Consider the following 21,022-nt stretch of genomic DNA (forward strand, 5'->3'; position numbering starts at 1 on the left):
TCGGGAAACAGAACTCAAGGTGTCGCCATACGGACTAAACTCCCGGCGGTGCTGAGGTCCTTCTCTACAGGGACCGGACTCCGACAAAAAAAAAAAAAATACAATAATAAAAAGTCGTGGTTGTCATTGATGAAGAGGGTTCTGCCCGTTAGAGAACAATAACTTTTAAAAAGGCTCCACGTCGTCGTGTTAAAATGCTACGCCGCACGTCCATCGCTTGATTCAAATCTCTTAGTAGCTGAAAGGCCCGTTGGGCATCGTGGGAAAGGGAGGTTAAGAAAAAGGGGAGGTCCTTCCCCGTAGAAAAAAGAGGCCTCGTAGTTCAGTAGACGACTGCAGGGGCAGGCGAGGAGGAGGAGGAGGAGGAGGAGGAGGGGAGCAGCTGCAGAGAGCTCATCATCTCTTGTAGTGGTTGGGCGCGTCAGCGAAGGCAAACTTCAACCTGTAGGCTTCAGCCAGCAGCACGCTCACTTCCTCATTGCCCCAGTGCATCGTGGGAAGGTTCTGCAGGAGGATCATCAGACCCTGTTGGGGGAAGAAAAAGAGCTATTATTAATTTGATCGAGTAAGTCTTTTTTGAATTTTGTTTACACAGGAATGCTTAACAGTTGCTGATTCGAGCTTCTCTAATGTGATGACTTCTCTTTTCTCCTCACTGTAAAATAAATATCACCGGGTTGTGTTTGGTGTGCAGACAAAACAAGACGGTTGAAGATGTCGCCTCGGGCTCTGGGGAATTGCAATGCCCATTGTTCCACTATTTTCTTATGTTTGATGATCAAACGACCGAAACACAAATAGAGAAAATAATCAAGTTTGATTTGAAAATGGGCCCTACGCTGTTCTTCCACTCAGAATCTCCCTCTGTCCTGTATTCCTATGAAACACATTTCTCTTCTGTTTTGTCTGTTTTAGAGCCACACACACTGTTAAATAGCGGTTGGAAAGGACAGCAGCATTCACAAGGAACCAGCAGAGACCATATAGCTAGCGCCTGTCATCACATGTCAGTGTCTGTGGAGCAGATCCAGATCGCATGCTAATAACATATGATATGAATGAGGCCCCATACTGACTGTTACATGAAAACCACAGAGCTCAAAACCATGTTAAACTACCGAAATGCGTCTACAGCCTGATTACAAGCTGCAGGTGCATTTGGGATCCCACAAAGTTCACCCATCGGGGGTAATACTCGTGCAGACAGGCAGGTCCACTTGCTTTCTGCCTCTTTCTGGGCGTCTGAGCGCGACACCGACATGATGAACTCAGTCAAAGTGCTCTAATAACAGCTGTGAGAGAAAGAAGAACAAGAGGCGGGAAAGAAAATATAAGAATCAGGAAAGAAGTGTTGAGTACAATTCTGTACACGACACTTTGTGTGACGCACACACATGCGCACGGACACGCGCACACACTTTAATGGTGCCATCTAATACCTCCCTCTCAAAGGGGAATGAGACCGGTTAGCAGGGAGACAGACTGTGTGTGTGTCTGTGTGTGTGTGTGTGTGTGCGCGTGATCGGTGTAGCGGGAGCTTTTTGTCCTCATGGCTGAAATCATTGTCGTGACAACAGGGTTCACAAACCATCACGGTGTTGATAATCACAGCGAAAAGGACAAGAAGTCTCGTCTTCTGGCGTGGACTTCCGCCCGCACAGAAAGTATCTCAACACTCGTGGACATGTTTGAATCCTTTCCTTACCTCTTCGTCGTCTCGGTGTCAAAGTAAATTCACATGCCACCTTCGTCTTTCTACAACTGCTCCGAAAGTCAACCTACACAAAACTTTATATTCACCGCGGCGAGGCCCCGTTCTCCGTATTATGTTACCCTCCTACGTATTAAATTGATGGTGTTTGGCTCCATTAATTTTTTCCCTTCCTCACGGGTTTTTAATGAGCCGGTGAGACGACCCTGATGACTTCTTAACAAAAAGCATTTGCATTTCCGAGGGAGGGTGGAAAAGTACAAGTTTCCCTCCAACTAATTAAGCTCAAATCTGCCATCCTGGCCAGATTTCGGCCGCGGCCGAGTTGCATCTTTGCACTCTGAATACCTGCGGAGGTGGATCCCAGGTTCGACGTCTACCGAATGTTGAAATGTTGCTCTTTGTCTGAAGCGAAAGAGAAGCTTGTGAGGACTTTGTTGGCCGACATGTTTGAATTTCTTGAAGTAACGGGCGGTGAGCGAGCTCTGCTTGAACTAACGCGGCCAAACTTGAAACAGAATGATTCGATTCCCTCTGCAGCTCCTCATCACGACCATCAAAAACTCTGTCGTTTGGTTCAGAAATGGAAAAGTTAGAAGCTTTATGCCTTAACCTGCTCGGATTGGGGCATGCTGGGTATTCAACTTTGCATAAATAAGACGGGTGACGCGTTCAAAGAAACCTCTCCCGACCACGGAAGCCGTTGCAGTCTGAAAAGTCAAAGGAGTCCGAAAAAAAACAGCCCGGCCGCACTTGGACTTTCCAGGTGCTGATATACAACCCACAAGAATCTTTCATACTTCATTAGATTCCTACAAGCTCTGAGGGTCCGACTTTGTGTATTTATTAACGATCTAGTGAAACGTTACGGTCCCACGCGAAAGTGACGAGAGGCTACGGGGGTTTACGTAAGTACATAAACTTAACGGTGAGTTTATTTTTTCCTGTTTGGACATATCTCTTCCCACAAGACTTCACTGTATTTCAGCAGTTTAAATGACGTTAATCAACGTTGTGGGTCTGGAGATCCTGGAGGAAACGTCACTTGACTTATTCACGTATTTCCTTGTCTGATAATGGACGCTGCGGGGCTCGGGGCTAAAAAGGTTAAATCTGCACTTTTAAAAACGTTATAATAGATGCCTCCTCCCACCACCTGGACCTTGACTTTAAAAGGGCTGGACTTCCAACATCCCTCTTTTGGTTCAGAAAGACGCACTTCTCTGAAGTATTTATATTTTCCTCTCGATGAGGGATGAAGAGCGGAGGAAGGAGAGGAGGCGGCGGCCTGATCAGCATTCAGCTCGCCTTTCTCTCATCTGTATTCAATCGAGCGTCACTATCAGCGCACCCCACACTCCCCCTTTTCATCACTCGCCCTCTCTCCCGTTCACACACACACACACACACACAGACACACACACACACACACGCAATGGAAATGCAACAATGTTGCTCACAGCTAAAGGGCTGCGTGTCAACACGGGTGGATTCACGTGAGGCGTATTTATGATTGTGTTACGTCTGCTCACGCGACAACAATCAGATGCTCGAGAAAACACACACGCACACACAAAAAAGCCCCGCTGAACATCTGTCAGGCACATTGAGCTGAATACAAATAACAATTAGTTCATTTAGTTGGAACAAAGAGGGAGCGGGTTGAGACGTGTTCATACTCTAACTAGTTCCACCACATGGGTTTGTGCGCTATGTATTTATGTGAATGTAAGTACTCTGTACGTCGTTCCTCTGGGTCCTGATGCCTGGGGCTACACACCGTGTACCTCCTCTACTGTACTGCACTGCCGCAGGCTCTTCAGGAACCCCCCCCTCCAAAAAGAAAAAAAAAATCTTCCCTATGCAATAACAATACTGTATCCTACATACACATGCCTTGTAGTGAACGTGATGTATGCCGAGGAGCATCGCTACACTAAAAGAGTTGTTTTCCTCCGTTTTTTTAATTCATTTTGAAGGCTTGGATTCTGTGAAGCTTTGATAGGCGGACGAGGCAATTAGGATGCTATCGATGTGGTTTTAAAGCAAACCTTTGAAACAAGGGGTGGGAAATGTTGGCTTGTATATTTTAGACGGCAACAGGAAAGCAATTCACTCAAAGTCCTGACAGAATAACTTTGTATATCTTCTAATTGTGCGTTGCTTTGTGTCATGACATCTGCATAAGGGCAATCCTTTTTACATTTTCATGTTAAATGCATCAATCTGGTGCACCGCAGGCGATATCTGTGAAAAACTTGATGAAACAATTTATTCATAAACACAGTGGCTGTGTAAATATGAGCGGTGATGAAAGCAAAGGAAAGCCACAGGCCGCAGACAGTTGCACTGGGAGCCCCGCCCTGTCCCATTAAGAAACGGTGGCGGACGCCAGGAAATTAATGGCAAACACTGGGTTAGTCATGGGAAATGACAAGCAAATTGTGCGGCAAAAAAGTCGTAGCATGACATGTTTGAGTTGGCCTGTACCTAGAGAGACGGCTAGCGTTAGCTAGCCCCTTGTCTGATATAAACAAGGACAGCTGACAGCCAGACCTCATGTACAAAACATCCAATTCTAGCCTCCACAGCAAAGAGATGGATAAGTAGGAGGGAAATCCACCACGCGCTCCGGACACGGTCAAATTCCCATGAATTAAATTGGCCTCTGGGGGCGGGTCTTACACCAACACCATCATTGGATTGACTCATTTCGAGCCAATAATTTGGGAGGAACTTTGAAAAAACAGTCAGTAAAACGTCATGTCTGCATTACCAGGAGTGCTCACGGTCATCTGGAAGGCGCTCACGGTCTTTTGTAAATGCCTTTCCCTTCCAAAAGTCAATATGTTTGCTAAAAGTGCATATATAGATCTTTTCTCTCATGTTTTAGAACAGTTATGCCTCTCAAATCTCTCTGTCATCCTGGTGGAAGTCCCTCCCTACCCCCTTCTTTTCTGTGGATTTATTTAAATAGGTATTTCCTTGCTGCAGAAGGAGGACCAGCCACCATGGGTGTCTAATCAAGTCCCGCTTTGAGTGCAACAGCCGCTGGGCAACGCACCCAAACAAACGTACACACTCGTGCAAACGCCCGCCACACAAGTACACGCCCGTGGTGACTGAGGAGCTTCATTAGGAGCGTACTTCAGCGTGGCAACCATCTGCTGGCTATCACTTCTGTTGGGCTAATGACTTTAATACGGTTTAATTGCATACATCTCGCTGTCGGGGGGGCGAGACGCTGCACTCACTCCACTCCACACAGGTGGCAACACTCCACGCTGAGAGGCCACGAGTGTTTGCGTGAATGAGTGTGTGCATCTGTGTGTGTGGGGGGGGGGATCTGTGCAATGCATTAAAGTCGATGTAGGTAGTAATGGTGTGTGTGTGTGTGTGTGTGTGTGTGTGTGTGTGTATGTCTATTAGGAATAAGTCAGTGAAAGAGATAGTAGTTAATTAAAAAGGTACAGGCGCGACAGTAAAAGGAGACGGAAATGTGTGTGTATATGCACTATAGGTGTGGAAGGCGTTTATGCAGCCTTATTAAATGTATGTATGTGTGTGTGTGTGTGTGTGTGTGTGTGTGTGTGTGGGGATAAGGGGGGATCTTGTGGTTATTGGAGCGTGAAACCCATTCATCCCACAGTACTAACAAACACATTGATCCACCATTACTGTATACAGTAGGCTACAAAAGGAAGGCAATTAGCTCTCCATCTCCTAAGCTTGGTGAGGCTTAAAGTGGTTAATGGGTATTGATGGTGAGGGGAAAGCAGATTGTCAATAGAGTCAGTGCTCAGGCTCTTTCTTCAGAAGAAGTGAACGGGACAACGTAATGAATACACAGAGACAGCTGTCCACAGAGATGCGCTTGCCGTGTGTGTGGTTATTGTTTTAACCTGCATCTGACCGGCGGCGAGCCAAGTTAACACATTCCATCCTTTTCCCCCCAACCTCACTTCACAATTTGCAAAGTCGTGGCGAAATCATCCACCTCGGTCAATGAGAAGAGCTGCCGACTCTGTGGGAACATGGCGTGGGAGTGGAGGTGCGCAATGACCCGAGGCAGAGCCGAGCTGACGGACGATACTATTGACACGGCGGCCGAGGCCGTCGGTTTTAAATGGTGGCTTCTGACAAACTCTCACACGCGTAGATAAAACACACAATCAAAGCCCACTCTCCCTGTGAACCAAGTAGCCTCTTGGCTGGCAGAATGAGATGGTGCGAAGTGAAGTGCGTACGATGACTGACCAAAGTCCTGAGAGGTGCCTCGTCGTCAAATACCCCACGAAAAGGGGGGGCGGGGTGAGATGACAGGTGTGGCGCTCACCAGCTCACCATCAGACACCTTTTTTTGGGGGTTAGAAATGGAAACCGCCCCCGTGCGTTCCTTTGTACGGTTATTATTCCTCCACCAGACCCTCCTTACAACCAGCACATCGACATGGAGATGAGGGTTGCTCGCGCACGGGCTCGTCACCTACGTGCTACAAACACCGCGGGCTGCTGGATGGCGGTAATGGTGTTTTGCAGCACCCTGAGGTGTAATGGGCCCAGGCACGGCTCAGTCAGGGCCATTAGCTCGCTGTAGTTCGTGTAATTACACAAAATGGGCACTCTGGCAAACAGTGGGTGCTAATGCTGGAGCGGGGCACTGTAGCGTGCGGAGGCAGGATGCTGACGTAGGATGACAAAGCCAAGTTGTCTTGTGAAGAGGTTGGCCGGGGGGAAAATGCTCGGTGGATTGATACGGCGGCGCGTGTTACAGGATCACAGCCAGCTGCCGCACACGGCTTCCTGCAGGTAAACCGTTGTGGTTGTTACACCCTCATTTAAGATGTCCACCGTCTCAGAGAATAAGAGGAAGTTGCGTCATTGCCGCAGGTTACTATGTCACGTGGCCTGAAGAAAGAAAACATTTCTCGAGAGCCGTTTCAATTAACACACCTTTGCGTTTCCCCTCGTCAGATACCAGAACCGGTATGAAATAGTTATTTAATCTAATCACCCGTAGCTCTAAGTGTTTACCGCCAGTCGGTCCAAAGCTTCTGCAATTTGATGAAATACTTAATAAAAACAAAACAAAGTTAATGACAACAAGTACACCAGGTACACATTGATGCCTCTCACTTAATCTCCCTTTATGCATGGCATTACTTTACCAGTTTAATCAGCAGCGGTAAAAACCTATCCTATTGTTGTCGTCCTGGACCTTTCGAGGGAACCGCGCCGTGCAGGCATGTCAGGTTCAGTTTGGAGCAGACGGCAAACAGAGACACACATTCACACCTCGCCTGTCTTTTGTCTTGGCCGTGTCAACCGCCGGCCTCTCTGGGGGAGCTTCCTCTTTTTGTACCTGGGGGCGAGGGAGGTGGTTGAAGTCGTTTAAAAAAAAGTTAGGGGGAGACAGAAGCTCCCGAAAAGCCACAGATTTATGCCATCGTTCCATTCAAGGCTTTGCGCGTATCATTGTATACAATATATGTAGGATTTTGTATATCAGTGGAAAGGGTATTGATCTTCAACTTCAGCATGAACACAAAGAGTAAAGTGCACACACGTTGGCAGCAACAGATGCAAAACCAGCATTTCATAAACCCATCGCGTCCCCACCAACAGATTAATGGGAGAAAAGCACAATTAGTGATGAAACACGATGACCAACGCGCTAACTGACACCGTTTTAGTATCTGTTCGTGTGTTTTCATCAAGTTGAGCGGCGGTTCAACGTCAGAACCCCGATTGTGCAAAACAAACACATTCATTAAGTCCTGTTTCTTTGTAAGAGGGAGAAGATAAGGGGACATGTGGGCTGTGGGTACAACCTTTGGTCATGAAAATACTGTGGGAGTGTGAATGAGATTGGATGACAGATTGGTTGAAAGCACGGCACCAAAAGCGTGGGCGTTAAGAGATGAGCTGATCGAGCTGATACTCCACCTCCTACTGACACCTCATCGAATTATGTATTTTAATGGTCTTAATTAAAACAGAAAAAAATGCAAAAGAGTAAATAGATATTCTCCCGTCTGATTGTTTTCGCTCGCCCTCAGCGGGGCCGGATCGTTCTGTACCGGTCGTTGCCGGCTCGTGACAGGTTTATAACCTCGGGGCAGGATGCGGCCAGAAGCAATCCGAGGTTTGAAACAGTTGTCCGCGCCTTCCTCCGTGTATTGAAGCGCTTCACGGTGATATTTCACTCAGCTTGAGAGGTTCCGCTCTTCGGCACGCACAAACTTCAAAGTTCAAGAGCGAGTCGATATTTAACCGTTTGGCTTCTCTGGTCGCGCCGTTACCTCCCGAACGCCCTCGTTTTCACACCGTTCAACGCGCTAAACTACCTCGGAAAGGTGCGAGCAAGCCGAGCATCGCGGCGACTGCTGCGCCGCAAAGATAATCGTCCGTACGAACGCACAAGGGGCGCTTTGGGACTTGAACATGCTCGAGTCTACATAAAGAAAAAGAGTGCCTCAACAATATGTACTCCAGCCGTCACCCACTGCCAAGTTCAGACAGTGTAACGCCACCCTAATCAACAGTTCATGATCCCAGAATGTTTCCCCCCCAAACAACCAGGAGCAGAAACGCCTCACTTCTTGCTTGGACTGCACATAAGAGCATTTAAATCAAAAATTCAATATGTATGTCTTAGTTCATGACCCAGCCCATTCCTCAAATCTCCTCTCCCGCCCCCCTTCTTTTTCTTAAAAAAAATCTATTCCTCCCTCCTGGTGCTGCAGTTTGTTTATTCCTCACAAACGGGTCGATATTGCTGTTTATTTGGCATTTTTGTGTCTTAACTCAGTTGAGCAGGGGAGCACGCCGTTGGCTTATGGGCTGACAGAACAGCTCCTGTTATTCTGTTATCTTCAGGCCGACCCAAAGAAAGCGATAAAACGCACACTTCGTATCTCTATTTCCCTCGCTTTTGTGGATAAACCTCAGCCAGCGATGATGTCGGTGATGAGAAAACTCAGACTGAGAGCTAATCATCCCACACACGATTATCCGGCGCTGATAAACGCTTCTTAGAGACTCCTGGCAACGGCAAACTTGGACTGATCAACAGAACGAAGCGTCTCCGCGGCGCCGCGAATAAACAACTCGTGGCCCTACTTCAGCACAAACACACTCCCTCCCTCTTTCCCCTCATATATCTTCAACGGCACACCGAGACTGATCGCTACCGACCTTCAACGCCGCTTTGGTCATCAGAACCGTGCGCCGCAATGATTCAACGCGCGTGCGTTAGCTTCACGGTGAACTTTAGTTGTCAGTGATGGAGCGCAACGACAGAGGGATGTCACAGAACATAAAGGCAGGGCTACGTAATTAACTTCCAACATATTAAGCCCCCGCCCCTCTCCTCCTATTGTTTTGGCACGAATAGATTCATGTGCCACATCGGCACGGCACTCAATCTGCATGGCAATTATTAAAAGTTGTTTACCAGGGGTGGCCTTGTCTCACTTTCCACGCTATTGAGTACGGTGCCATCCATCAGACAAGCTGCAAACCCCTGATAGCCTCCTCCTTACCGGCCAAGTTCGACGGAGAAAGTTATGAGGAGGTCTTGTGATAAATAGGGGGGGAAATGTGAAATTAATCAGAGGAGGGATCAAGATGCCACGCATGCCCATGAAACTCTAATTAGCTGCGAGGAAACAATGAATATAACCCTCCAGAACTGATCTTCCAAGCTTCATAATAACAATAATAATAATAATATGGAAAGTATTTAGTCATTTCCTTGAAGATAAATACATTATATAGTTACTGACCAAGGCGTTGGTGGCGGATGATTGATATCTTGTCAACTTATCACATCATAGAACGACAGAAATACAATGTCGCATTGTTCAATGCATTTCACTAAAAACAGAGAAAAAGAGATTTCTCCAGACCAGATGTCCCGATTAGTCCCGATCCAGTCTTCCAGCATTTGTCCTGGCGTCCTGACAGCGGCACTTTGTTCTGATAATTAGACTGAATTCAGTTTCCCCCAAAATAAACATGAAAAGAGGTCCAAGCACAACAATGGTTTTATTAGGACAAGGGTTTGTGCAAATCAACACTCTGATGTCTTTTTCATCCTTTTATCAGTGTACAGTGGCAACAGCGGCAGGGGAAGCACACATATTTATTATATGTGCATAACATTAGCATATTTGAAGTTGAAAATAAGTTAATTGCGCACCATCTTCCCCCAACAGAAAACAGACGGGCAAAAGACAGCAGCGGCCTAATTCACTTATTTTTGTGTTTCTCTGTGTGACTGTATTGGGAGTTTTGTTTTATTCTCTAATAAGGCTCCCAGCTTTCCAAACCCGTGTCATTTGGGGTGCGTTGCATGTGCGGACGCTGCAGTTACTAAGTGAGACTTTAGATAAAATAAACATAATCACTGTCCCATCACTACAGGAGGAAACAAATAATAAAGTACTTTAATCAACTAACTGGCAAACCAACATTTCCCAAATTGAATTCCAGACAGAAGATAAGAATTCATCTTCAACAAAGTGCTCGTGTTGAAATAGTGCTGACATTTCCAGAACACTCCAGTTCCTCTGGAGTGTCCTCCTTTCCTCTACTGCCGAGGCAGCCTAACCCAAGGCGTTCTCCACAAGTAACCGATCTGAGGACAGACGCTGACATTTACAAAAGGTCCACAGTTTTTTCACACACCATTAATTAAAGTGAAAACAAATCTTGGCCTCCCTCCTTCACTCCTTCCACCCCTTCGCTTTCTCTCCTCACTTCGACTCCTCCTGCCCGTCTGCAGCGACAGTCAGACTCCATTTACACCGTACTAATAGGTTTGCTTTCACATAAACGCTCGGCCTCACATTAACGATCGCGGCGAAGGGGGGGGACCTCACGACGGGGACTGTTCAGCGACGCTCACTAATGAAATCTCAGGGAAACCGGGAGATGGCCCGAGATCAAGAAGTTCCACTGACGGCCACGGAAATCCATGCTGTCGAACGGGAGCTCCCTTTTTTGTTTGTGAATGGACGCAAATGGGAGCTGAAACATAAACACTATAGTCTCATAACCTTATAAAACATGCTAAATCAAAATCAACCACATACATTAGGCACGTTACGTTTAGTAAACATTAATGAGGTGGGTCTTGCATATAATTTGCAGCCAGCTGGTGCTTTAATCACCTTTTATTATGTGCAAGGACTTAAGCATGCACGCTGTATTCATCCTAATAATTGTTACGTGCATGAGTTGGCAACTGCTAAACAGATGATGAGATGTGTGTTAAACATAAAATATATGTTTTTGCTGCTAGAAAATATAATATAATTGTACATTACCAAGTGCACAAGGTGTCTTATATTATTTATGTTAAGGTGCTCTGATGCGTAAAAAAAACATTTAACATTGGAGATGAGAGCGAGAGAGAGAGAGAGAGAGAGAGAGAGAGAGAGAGAGAGAGAGAGAAAGAGAGAGAGAGAGAGAGCTTATATTATGTGTGCATAGATATAGAATCTGCCGTTTTCTTAAAACTCTTTATGAAATGCGATGAATCACTTCTGCTGCACATCACTGCCGACTTCAAAGCGCAGGAGCTCGGGTCGAATCATACGTGTGTGAGCCGAATACTTTGGGAAAAATGAAGAGGCGTAATTTGAAGAGATATATGAGCAGAGGGTAGTTTATACGAGCAGCGAAAGGTTCCCGCTCGAGAGCCGGGAAAATATTGCAATTGTGACTTGAACGAACTCATCTTTGGAAACAAATTACAAAATGGCTAAATTGGCCAACGGAGCAATGATTCCCTTCAAGCTGGCGCGCATAACAAGTTGACATTTGTGCTAAAGCCTGAGAAGAACCCTCCTCCGCCTGAGTTTTGGGCTGTTGTGTCTTATTACTCCATTTCAAAAATATCGCTGAAAAACAAGGTTATGTGATGCATCTGAACCCCCGGGGCGCTTTTCAAACACCCTGGAAATTGTCTAATTTCCAGGATGAGGTACAGCTCCACAAACGCAGGGTTACGGACCAGAGTGCGGAGGTTTTTCTCCTCGTCATTTAAATGCAGCTCTGCGGCGGTCCTGCTGGTGTCTGCCGGTGGCACGGACTAATGGGAAATGGCGCTGACAGTGCTGGCCGGCCCTGCTAAAAGAAAACACAGCAGACCTGCATAATATCTCTGCCCATTACGCTGCGCACTGTGTGCTCAAAAGGGAACGTGTGAATGAAATTGTACGGCGTGAGAGAATTGTGTATGAGCATATTTATGTTGTCATGTGTATGAGTGTGTGGTTAGGAGTGATATAAATACATTAAAATTGGTGTGTGTGTGTGTGTGTGTGTTGGTGGACGCCAAAACTTATCCAAGCAGCCCAGGCCTGCAGTTAGCAGTGGTGTGCTAGCTGAGGTGGAACGGTGGCAGGCAGATTGCTTGGGGAGTGCCACACTCCTCCTGCTTTCCATTTAGCAGCTTAACCAATCCAATCCCCCGCAACCAGGAGAGGAGATTCACACTGTACTCTCCTTACTACGTCTGATAACAATGCACAAATTATCCTTTTGAAATTACTTTCCGCATGGCTTTTTAAATCAAAACCATTAACGTGAATTAATCATTCGTGTTCCCTCTCAGGACCCGCGAGCACGAGACTCGCCGGCAGTTTGTCGTACACTGCCGCGCCCCGAATCCTATATTTTACATTAAAGGCAATTAGCTCACACTTGTGTAGAGGGAGTGACTACACTGGAGCGGTTGAGCGGCTTTAGAGGGTTATATATGTATCAAACTAAACGACCTCGAAAGAACAACTTGTTCTTCAACTCCCACATTTGCATTTAAGAGTTTTAAGCTGTAACTTTGCAACCTTGTGGCACCTCAATGAATGAATGCATTTCAGCAGAGCGAACACAGGCTCCCAACTCAGAAAAAGCGCCAATCAATCAAAACCGTAATTTCCATCTATTACACAAAACAACAAGTTATTAATGTTGCACTAACTAGCTGCTACACATCTAGCTAGCCTCCAGGCCTGGGGAAATTGGTGTAGCAATTCAGTGTGATAATACGCAGAGTAATGAGAACAGGTCGGAAACTTTTATTATTCTGCTGGAAGGGCATGTTGGTTCTGGGAATGCATGTCATAGGCTGAAAAAGCACGACGGATTTTGGGAAATCATTAATGCTTGTGTTGGATTGTTATCTTCACTGCCAACATCGTATTGCCTTCGGACAGTTTCAGGGCTCTGTACTATTGTACGCGCGCTCACAAACTTTAAAAAGTTGAAGATGTCTCAGGCGTGTTTCAAAATTCATCCCTTTTGAAACATTTATAAAATTTCATGGCAATCATTGTAATAGTGTTCGAGGCCGTTCACTAAAAACACACATAAACTCCATGGGGGTGCAAGAAATACTCAGGGGATTACCAAAGTCAGAAGGCCTCATCCTCTGGGGACTAGGACTATTTCTAAGATATTTTAGAGCAATTTGTCCAATAATTGTTGACATGTGTCACTATAAAACACAACATGTCATCCTCACGGTCGCGCTAGAGGACATGTCAGTATGATTCATCCTCTGGGGACCATAAATATCTCATTACATGGTATTTCTCTAGGTAACGGAAAACCTTGTCTTGCTGGTGCAGGTAGAATAAAACTCAGAGGTCAGTTGGTTTCATCCTCTGGGGACCACGAGTGTCGAGACAAACTGTCAAGGGTATCCATTTATATATTAAAACATATTTATATATGGAAATCTCATGGTGGAGCAAGAAGAAGAAGCACAGAAGATCACCAACGTCGTTATGCTTGGTCTTCTGGGCACCATAAATGTCTTGACATCATGTCATGGCAATCCATCTAAGTTAGTATTTCAGACATTAGACTGGACCGGAGAGGTGGCCCAACCGACTGACACACACTGCCATCCCCAGAAACCCCTCTGATCATGACGTCAATGATATTAGCCAAGTATGGGACAAAAAGAAATACAGATTGTAAGACAGAAACGAAGGGAAACAGTAAGACAAAGCAAAAGATAAAGGACAGAGAGGCTGGGAATTAATAACGGAGAGAGAGAAACAGACTGACAGAGATGCAGAGAAAAGACAGGAGGAGAAAGAATGGGCAAACATGAGAGGAAAGCGATGCCGTGAGAGTTCTTGGATAAAGCATGTTGAGATAAGAGCTGTTCAACAGGCCCTTAAGAACCTGGCAGGCCCACGTTTGAACTCGGAGGCTCACTGGATCCAGGCAGAAATCTCTTGAAATTAAAGCCGACAAGAGAAAGAATCTGTGCTTTTCCTCTTTCCGCACTGACGCTAATCTGTTTCAAGAGAAGTTCTTAGTATAATTTATTATATCGGGCTGATAAATTTGTGAAAAATGAATCATTTTCTTCCTACATTTTTTTATCTGAATATTTAGGATTTGAATCCAGTCTGAGACACAGAAAAACTGAGCCAGTCAACACACACACACACACACACACACACACACACACACACACACACACAGCAAATATGTGTTCCATTAAGAAAAGACAGCAGACTTGCTGTAAAGACACACACACAAACACACACACACACACACACACACACACAGGCAATGAGAGCTCATTGTATACTGGACATGTACAAATGTCATGAGGACGCTTGCCTGTGTCAATTTCTCTGTGTGTGTGTGTGTGTGTGTGTGTGTGTGTGTGTGTGTGTTACTGAAAGGATTTTAGAAGGGACTTGAAAGAGACTCCCGAGCGTGACAAGAGAAACGTGTATTGCGGTTGTTCTACTGATTGAGTTCATGTTATTGGGAATGTCCACTACCCTGAAATGATTTATAAATGTGATGAAAAATATAGAGGGGAATAAAACATTATTTTCTGCTTCAAATAAAGGCCTCGTTCGCCCTGCAGTTGAAGTTGAAGCCTCTGCTGCATCTACAGAGCCCTTGCAACACCAGTGGGATGAGTATTTCCCGCATCCAGTGAGGACTACATACTATTCCTCCTGCATGATATGTTCCATCATTCAGGAGTCTGGAGTCCTGTCCTAATACTGCAGAAAAGTTTGGACTGACAGTGGGGTGCACGCCCGAGTGAGCCACTGTGGAGTTCGTTTTCAAACACTTGAACTTTGTCTCACAGCGGAGACGCGTTTTTGAAGAAAACAGACGAAATCTGCAGCCTCTTTGAGGCTTTGAGCTAAATGCTAACACCAGCATGCTAGCATGCACACAGTGGCAGTGTCTACGTATACTTATAATATTTAAACGTTAGTTTTGCTAATTAGCATGGAACACAAAGTGCCATGTGGTGGATGGTGAGATCCTTAGTCTTACAGGTTTTTGCAAAAAATCATGAGGGTTCATCATCTGGGGACCACAACTGTCTGAATAAAACATGCCAATGTATCAAGTAGATGTAGAAAACTTTGACCTGCTGCACTAGATGAACATTTAGGACAATGGATATCTGTACAAAAACTTGTTGTGACCATGAACGCCTGCACAAGATGCCACGGCAATCTAATCATGAGTGGTGGAGTGACATCGCCAAGCAGAGAGTGCTACTGCTAGCATGACTAACAAGCAGAGCGGAGGAAATGTGCATGTATATCCAGTGATGTTTAGTCACAAGTCTCCATCATACTTGTGAATCTGACCTATGTGTCTTCAAGCGGATGTTGTTCAGGAGCTTCCTGAATTCATAATGTTTCTCAAGTCTGCCATAGATGACTCCCCCACGGGCTCATCTCAGTATGCCTGCCAAGTCCTGCTCGAATTGTTAAACATTTCCATAATTATTATTGTTTCTTTTTTCCTTTTTCTTTTTAACCACTTTCTCGCAAGAGCGGACACTCTGTAACCACAGAAAGGTTATCGAGGCTCTTCTGTGTGCGGTGCTCAAAAAAAACGCAGCAGAAATCCATTAAAAAAAACCTATAACCATCTTAAGTTCAATCTGAAATGGGATCCAACAAAAAGTAGCAATCATATTTGAACTCGGCTGGGAAAAAGGCAAGAGAGAGAGAGAGAGAGAGAGAGAGAGAGAGAGAGAGAGAGAGAGAGAGAGAGAGAGAGAGAGTAAGACGAGCATGAAAGTAAGAACAGATGAGTCAGTTGATGAATCATCTTCAAACTGCGACAGCCTCCAGTGTCTCACTCAGTGGGTGAATCCGCTTTAATCAACTGGCCTCCGTCTAAAACACAGGTTCTTCAGAAGTGCAGCCCTCTGACTGCTATCGTCTTTGAAGGCGCCTTCTGATGTATTTCATGGTGGGAGTGACAGAAAAGACGGAGTGGGCCCTTTGTATAAGCTGTAATTGTATTGGTTTTTATCCCTTTTTTCTTCAGTGTAACCACCTGATGGGACGACAGGGGAAACCAGATGCGCTGGACATCCGAAGCGCAGAGAGACGTTCCTCATTCGAGTAACTAAATAATGTCACAATACTGTTATTCTAATAAATAAAAACCAGCAGGATGGCAGTTGTCACAAGGGATGCTGCTATGATGTTCACATATCTAGTGCTATCTCAAGAAAACATAAAAATGAAATAAAATAGCACAGTTTGTCACAGTCAGGTGAGAGTGAGAAATTGGTCTGTATGAACTGAACCGACTCAGTCGACTGAAATCAGTTGTTGGTTTACACGAATAATCGATTTCTGGTATCTCCTCTTCACTCTTTTCTTCGTCGAGTTTCGTTTGAAACGTTCCTAGCGGTGAGTGATGGCAAAAAAGGAGACAAGGCTCGGGAACAGCAGAGCTAAGAACAAAGGGCCTGCGCAACCATATAATCCAGCGATGAAGAAATGATACGCAACAGGAAGAAGTAGAGGGAGTGGCGGAAACGTGGGACAGAAAGAAAAAAAAATAGAGCAGAGCTGATGGTTTGTATGTGATCATATTAGACCGTGTTGCTACTGTTAAGGAGCCAGGTCTCCTAGTGAGCTGGCAACCAAAGTCACCTTCTGGCAGCTGTCTACTGTCATCTACTAATGCACTCACAACGACTTTTGAACCTCCCAGTTAATGACCAGGGAGGTAATGGACAGGGATGTAGGCCACAAACAGCTCCATGGTCTGGATTTAGACTATTATTATTTTTTTGCACACAACCGAGAACTCATTTGCATCGATACGAAGCAATGCAAGATACATCACCATCAGCAGCCACCAGCTGCGTATGGAAACATGTATATATTAATGTATACGCGCTCGCGCGCCGGTGCCTCGGTGCTAAGTGGGAGCACGAAGCTTAACGGCGCCCCCTGCGTCGTTTGTGTGCACATTACCTGGAAATCCTTCTCCTCGAGAATCTCTTTCCTCCACCGCACCAGGAAGGCGGCGCACACGTAGAGGTGGAAATGGGAGAAGCCCTCTGGTTCAGCCTGGAGAGAGGGAGCGAGAGAGAGAGAGAGAGAGATATTAATATGTTGATTTACAACAGGTTTAAAATTTCCAGTCTCAGGCTCTGAATTCATCAGATAGCTATCGGCTTTCATCACATTTCATTTTAAGATTGGGAAGCATTTTTTACATGATGTACTTCAGTCTGCCATGTACACCAAAAGAAGGAGAAGAGATAAAACAGGTTTAAAAAAGAAGGATATAAAACATTTATCTGTTACAATCCCCGAAAATTTACATTCGCAGCCCGACAGAGACAAAGAAAGATACAAATCCCCTCTTCTTTGCACTTCTTCTTATTTCAGCCCCTCGTTATGTTTGGCGGCTCCTTTTTGTTTTATGACTCGGCAATGAGCGGGGGAATTAAAGAGCCAGAGAGACAAAGGATTAGATGTTCCTTGTTCTATTCATTTTTCTTCCTCCAGAGCCCCATCAGAGGGAGGATAATTACCAGGGCCTTTAAAATGTAAGTGAATAGGGAATGTATGCCCCTTTAAAAGGTGGGATAGAATATCAAAAGAGCATTTTAATGTGTGAGCTTCTCTCAATGCATTCTGGCACGCTCGTCCGGGGGTTTAGTTAACCACATGCTGTGCATTATTTGAGCTTAAAAATTCATGGAATTAAAATGTGGAATTGGTACTGATGAATCTGTTGCATGTGCGTTTCCCAACTCACAGATCTGCTTGAGTGGAAGAAGCAACGCAAATCACAATCACACTCTTGGCAAATAGCATGAAATCGCAAATGTATTACTGTGTGCTCTCTGATGCGTCGACTTCAATAGAAGCGATGCCGAGTTAATGTACTCCCATGTTTTACAGCCTAGGCATCATTTACAGTTTTAGGAAACTGACCCTCTTTAATTCAATACTCCGCTCTGCGGACTCTTTGGCGCAGGTGAGCTTATGCATAAGAGCCCGAGGCGGCACACATGTTCCAATAACTCAGCCGTGTTTATCACATTTCACATCTAATTTACAGGACTGCAATTAGACGAAGGGGTTGTAGCATTAACTCATTTCCACTTTCTCTTGAGTAACCGAGCGCTGCTCTTTAACCACCACACTCATCTGTGTAGAACAGCGAGCCATAACTCTGCAGGAATTAACAGGAACTGCCTTTCTGCTGTGATAATTGAATTTCCCTGCAGGAACGAGGCAAGAAATAATAGTGGATAGACCGATTTAAACAAGCGACGCCGCGCGATGCAGAAGTAGTCTGAGGGGATAAACAGTACATATATATATACACACACAGCATCCTAGCTGTACGTCAGCTCTCCGTCTGCACTGTGTTGTGTTGCTGTTCTTGGTCTTTCTAGACGGATTGATCCTCCCCACGTCTTTGTGTACGTCTCCTGTTGTTTGGGTTTCCTCTTCCTTCACCCACTTAGTTAAACCAATTTTCGGAATTTCCCACCTGAGAGTGTCTGTGTGTGTTTGTGTTGGATAGCGAAAGTGAGTAATAGAAATAAGAGAGTGTGGTAGAGGGAGAGAAAGTAGGGGTGTTTGTGAACAGTGAAGCGAAGCGTGATGCGAGTTGTAAACTGGCAGGTGATTGGCTTGTTGGTCTAAACCTCGCATCTACAATCCAAACAACAGAAACAAGCAAACACTCCCACGCACAAACAGATGAGTTAGTACGCGAGAGGCATACGGCGGCGCACTGTTTATCAGCCCCCCACTACTCTCCCAAAAAAAAGAAAAGAAATATCTGCTTCGTGCACTTTTAATTTCCTTTCTTCTGCGGGTTTCTGTGTGAGTTCACGGTTGAAGGCACCGATGAACTCTGAGGGACTGAGAAACTCTCTGGCTCTGTCTGCCTCCTCTCCCTCCTTTTCAATCACCTCTCCATCTATCCTCGGCTCTCACAATCTCTCGCCTCCTTCAGTCTCATTCTCCAAATGTCTGTCTGTCACCCTCCTCCTCCTCCTCCTCCCCCCCTCCCTCTCTTTCTCATTTATATGACTGTGAGGAATATTCGGCGACTTGCAAAGTGATCCGTCTTTATCAAGAGCTAACTTCTGGCGACAAGTTATCTTGATGTTTTGATTTGTCACCACCCGTTTCCAAAGGCGCTCTCCTATTAATTTGAAATGGCTTGCCTCCATTGGTTGTGGCAGGAATGGCGGCTTTACAAACAACATGTTGCTACCTTAGACGTGTTTCTGGCAAAGGGCTGTCTCTATATCACATTTACACCAGGATATCTGAACCTAAATAATTCACAAAAACAATATTAGATATAACAATACAAAATAAAGTAATGTCATCAGTACAAATCATTTCCACTTAGTTCAGTGGGTGTTTTGTATATTTTTTGCCAAATGAATTACACTCAAAATACAAGATCGGGAAGGGGCGCGAGACTCTGAATGTAAAATGATTCAACAGCCGTTGAATTATTAACACAGAATAATCACATGTCAATCATATTGTCAATGCAGGTTTATCTCAACAACCCTATTCTAGCAGTGGAAAAGAAGAAAAAGTGCTGAAAGAACAAAATGCTAACTGGTTTCCTATAGAATTTAATCACTTGTATGCGTGTGAGCATACATGCTCTTTATGGCAAAGTTGCTTTAAAAGCAAAGCGTCTGAGAAAAGCTGCTCTGGACTCGACTGACGGACGTCACAGTGAAAACAGTCGATGCATCGATCAGAAATGAAGCTTTAGGCTTTATTAGAGCTGAACCAGGTTGGCTAATCAAACATTTTGATCATTGATTCATTTAACGAGCAAAAAAAAACACACATTGGTTGGCTTCAACTTTTCTTTTACTGTTGATGGCAGTTAAACTTCTTAATGACAATAAAAATGTACAGCCTGAACCCGTCTTCCTCTATCTGACTACGCCTTCCTCTCCCTCTTTCTGACTCTCCCTCCTGCCCAATCCACCCATCCATCCACTGCTGCATCAGCTGAAGGCATTCGCCTCATTATGATCTGCAAAATAAAGTTTGTCATCGGAGTCGAGGTAACTCTCTCTCCCCGATCCCCTCTTTGAGGCAGGGCGGCCATATTGGCTGAGACACGTGAGACTCTGACTGACAAGTGCTGCTGATCAAAGTTGGGAGAAGGTGGGGGAGAGGGGAGAGGAGTCGATGGTGTAAGAGAGGTAAGAGGGAGTGCATGAGAGCACGGAGAGGATAGGAGGCTAAAGGTGCACGGAGGAGGAAAAGGGAACGAGAGCGAGAGGGAGCGTTGCAATGTCACGGTGTCTTCAAACTGCTGCGCTGGCTCTCTGACGAGTCTCATCGCTCCAAAAACAAAGCCGCCTGACGCGGGACTAACTCGATACCCTGACGGGCCGACTCCAGACAAGGTGAAAAGGTGACGCTGCTGGGGGAGTGATGCAAGATGATGAACGAGCAGATTTGAAGTGATAGGATGCGATGAAGCCCTGGGCTCTCCAGAGGTAATTTTAAAAAGCTCCTTCTTTCTTGTTTTTAGACGAACAAGGCGATGGTAGCGGTTGGCGGCGGCTGACGTTAACGGCTACGAGCGGTACGAGTAACCCAGCGTGCGACTGCTCTCCGAGTGCGAACGCTGTGGGAGGCTGACTGCAACGTGCATTTAAAACACTCGCTAAAAAGGCAAAGGAGGGGCACAGTGACATGTACATTACAGTGAAAGATCTCAGAGAAAAACAAACGGAAGGATGACAGGCGTTTAGGCTTGATGAGATCCATTTTTAAAAAAAAAAGAAAAAAAAGAGGGAGTAAATGCCAGAGGAATGGCATCTTAATATATTCAAAATGAACGTGAGCATAGTTTCTGTCCCTGAGTGAGCTTCTCTCTCCCAGTCTTCCGTGTCTTGCTTAAGGCGACATTTTAAATTGCCAAGCACTAAGGTTAATCAAATGGGGTGGTAAAAAAAGCAACATGAAATAATAAGATCAG

The 21,022-nt window shown here is 45.3% G+C and overlaps 1 protein-coding gene across 2 annotated transcripts in view; it reads right to left on the reverse strand.

Annotated features, from left to right (window-relative positions):
• tbc1d22a (TBC1 domain family, member 22a) overlaps nucleotides 1-21,022 on the reverse strand; it is a 105,853-nt gene that overhangs the window by 1,623 nt on the left and 83,208 nt on the right. For both annotated transcript variants that reach the window (XM_068587087.1, XM_068587088.1), the window contains exons 13-14: nucleotides 17,002-17,097; nucleotides 1-525 (exon numbers count right to left, since the gene is read on the reverse strand). The exon at nucleotides 1-525 is cut by the window's left edge and continues 1,623 nt beyond it. In XM_068587087.1, the coding sequence (XP_068443188.1) occupies nucleotides 397-525; nucleotides 17,002-17,097 (225 nt within the window). In that variant the 3' untranslated portion in view covers nucleotides 1-396. The remainder of the gene's footprint in view (nucleotides 526-17,001; nucleotides 17,098-21,022) is intronic.

The sequence above is a fragment of the Clinocottus analis genome, unplaced genomic scaffold (assembly GCF_023055335.1).
Source record: "Clinocottus analis isolate CAN_PGR_092001 unplaced genomic scaffold, fCliAna1.0.p SCAF_20, whole genome shotgun sequence".
Taxonomy (NCBI): domain Eukaryota; kingdom Metazoa; phylum Chordata; class Actinopteri; order Perciformes; family Cottidae; genus Clinocottus; species Clinocottus analis.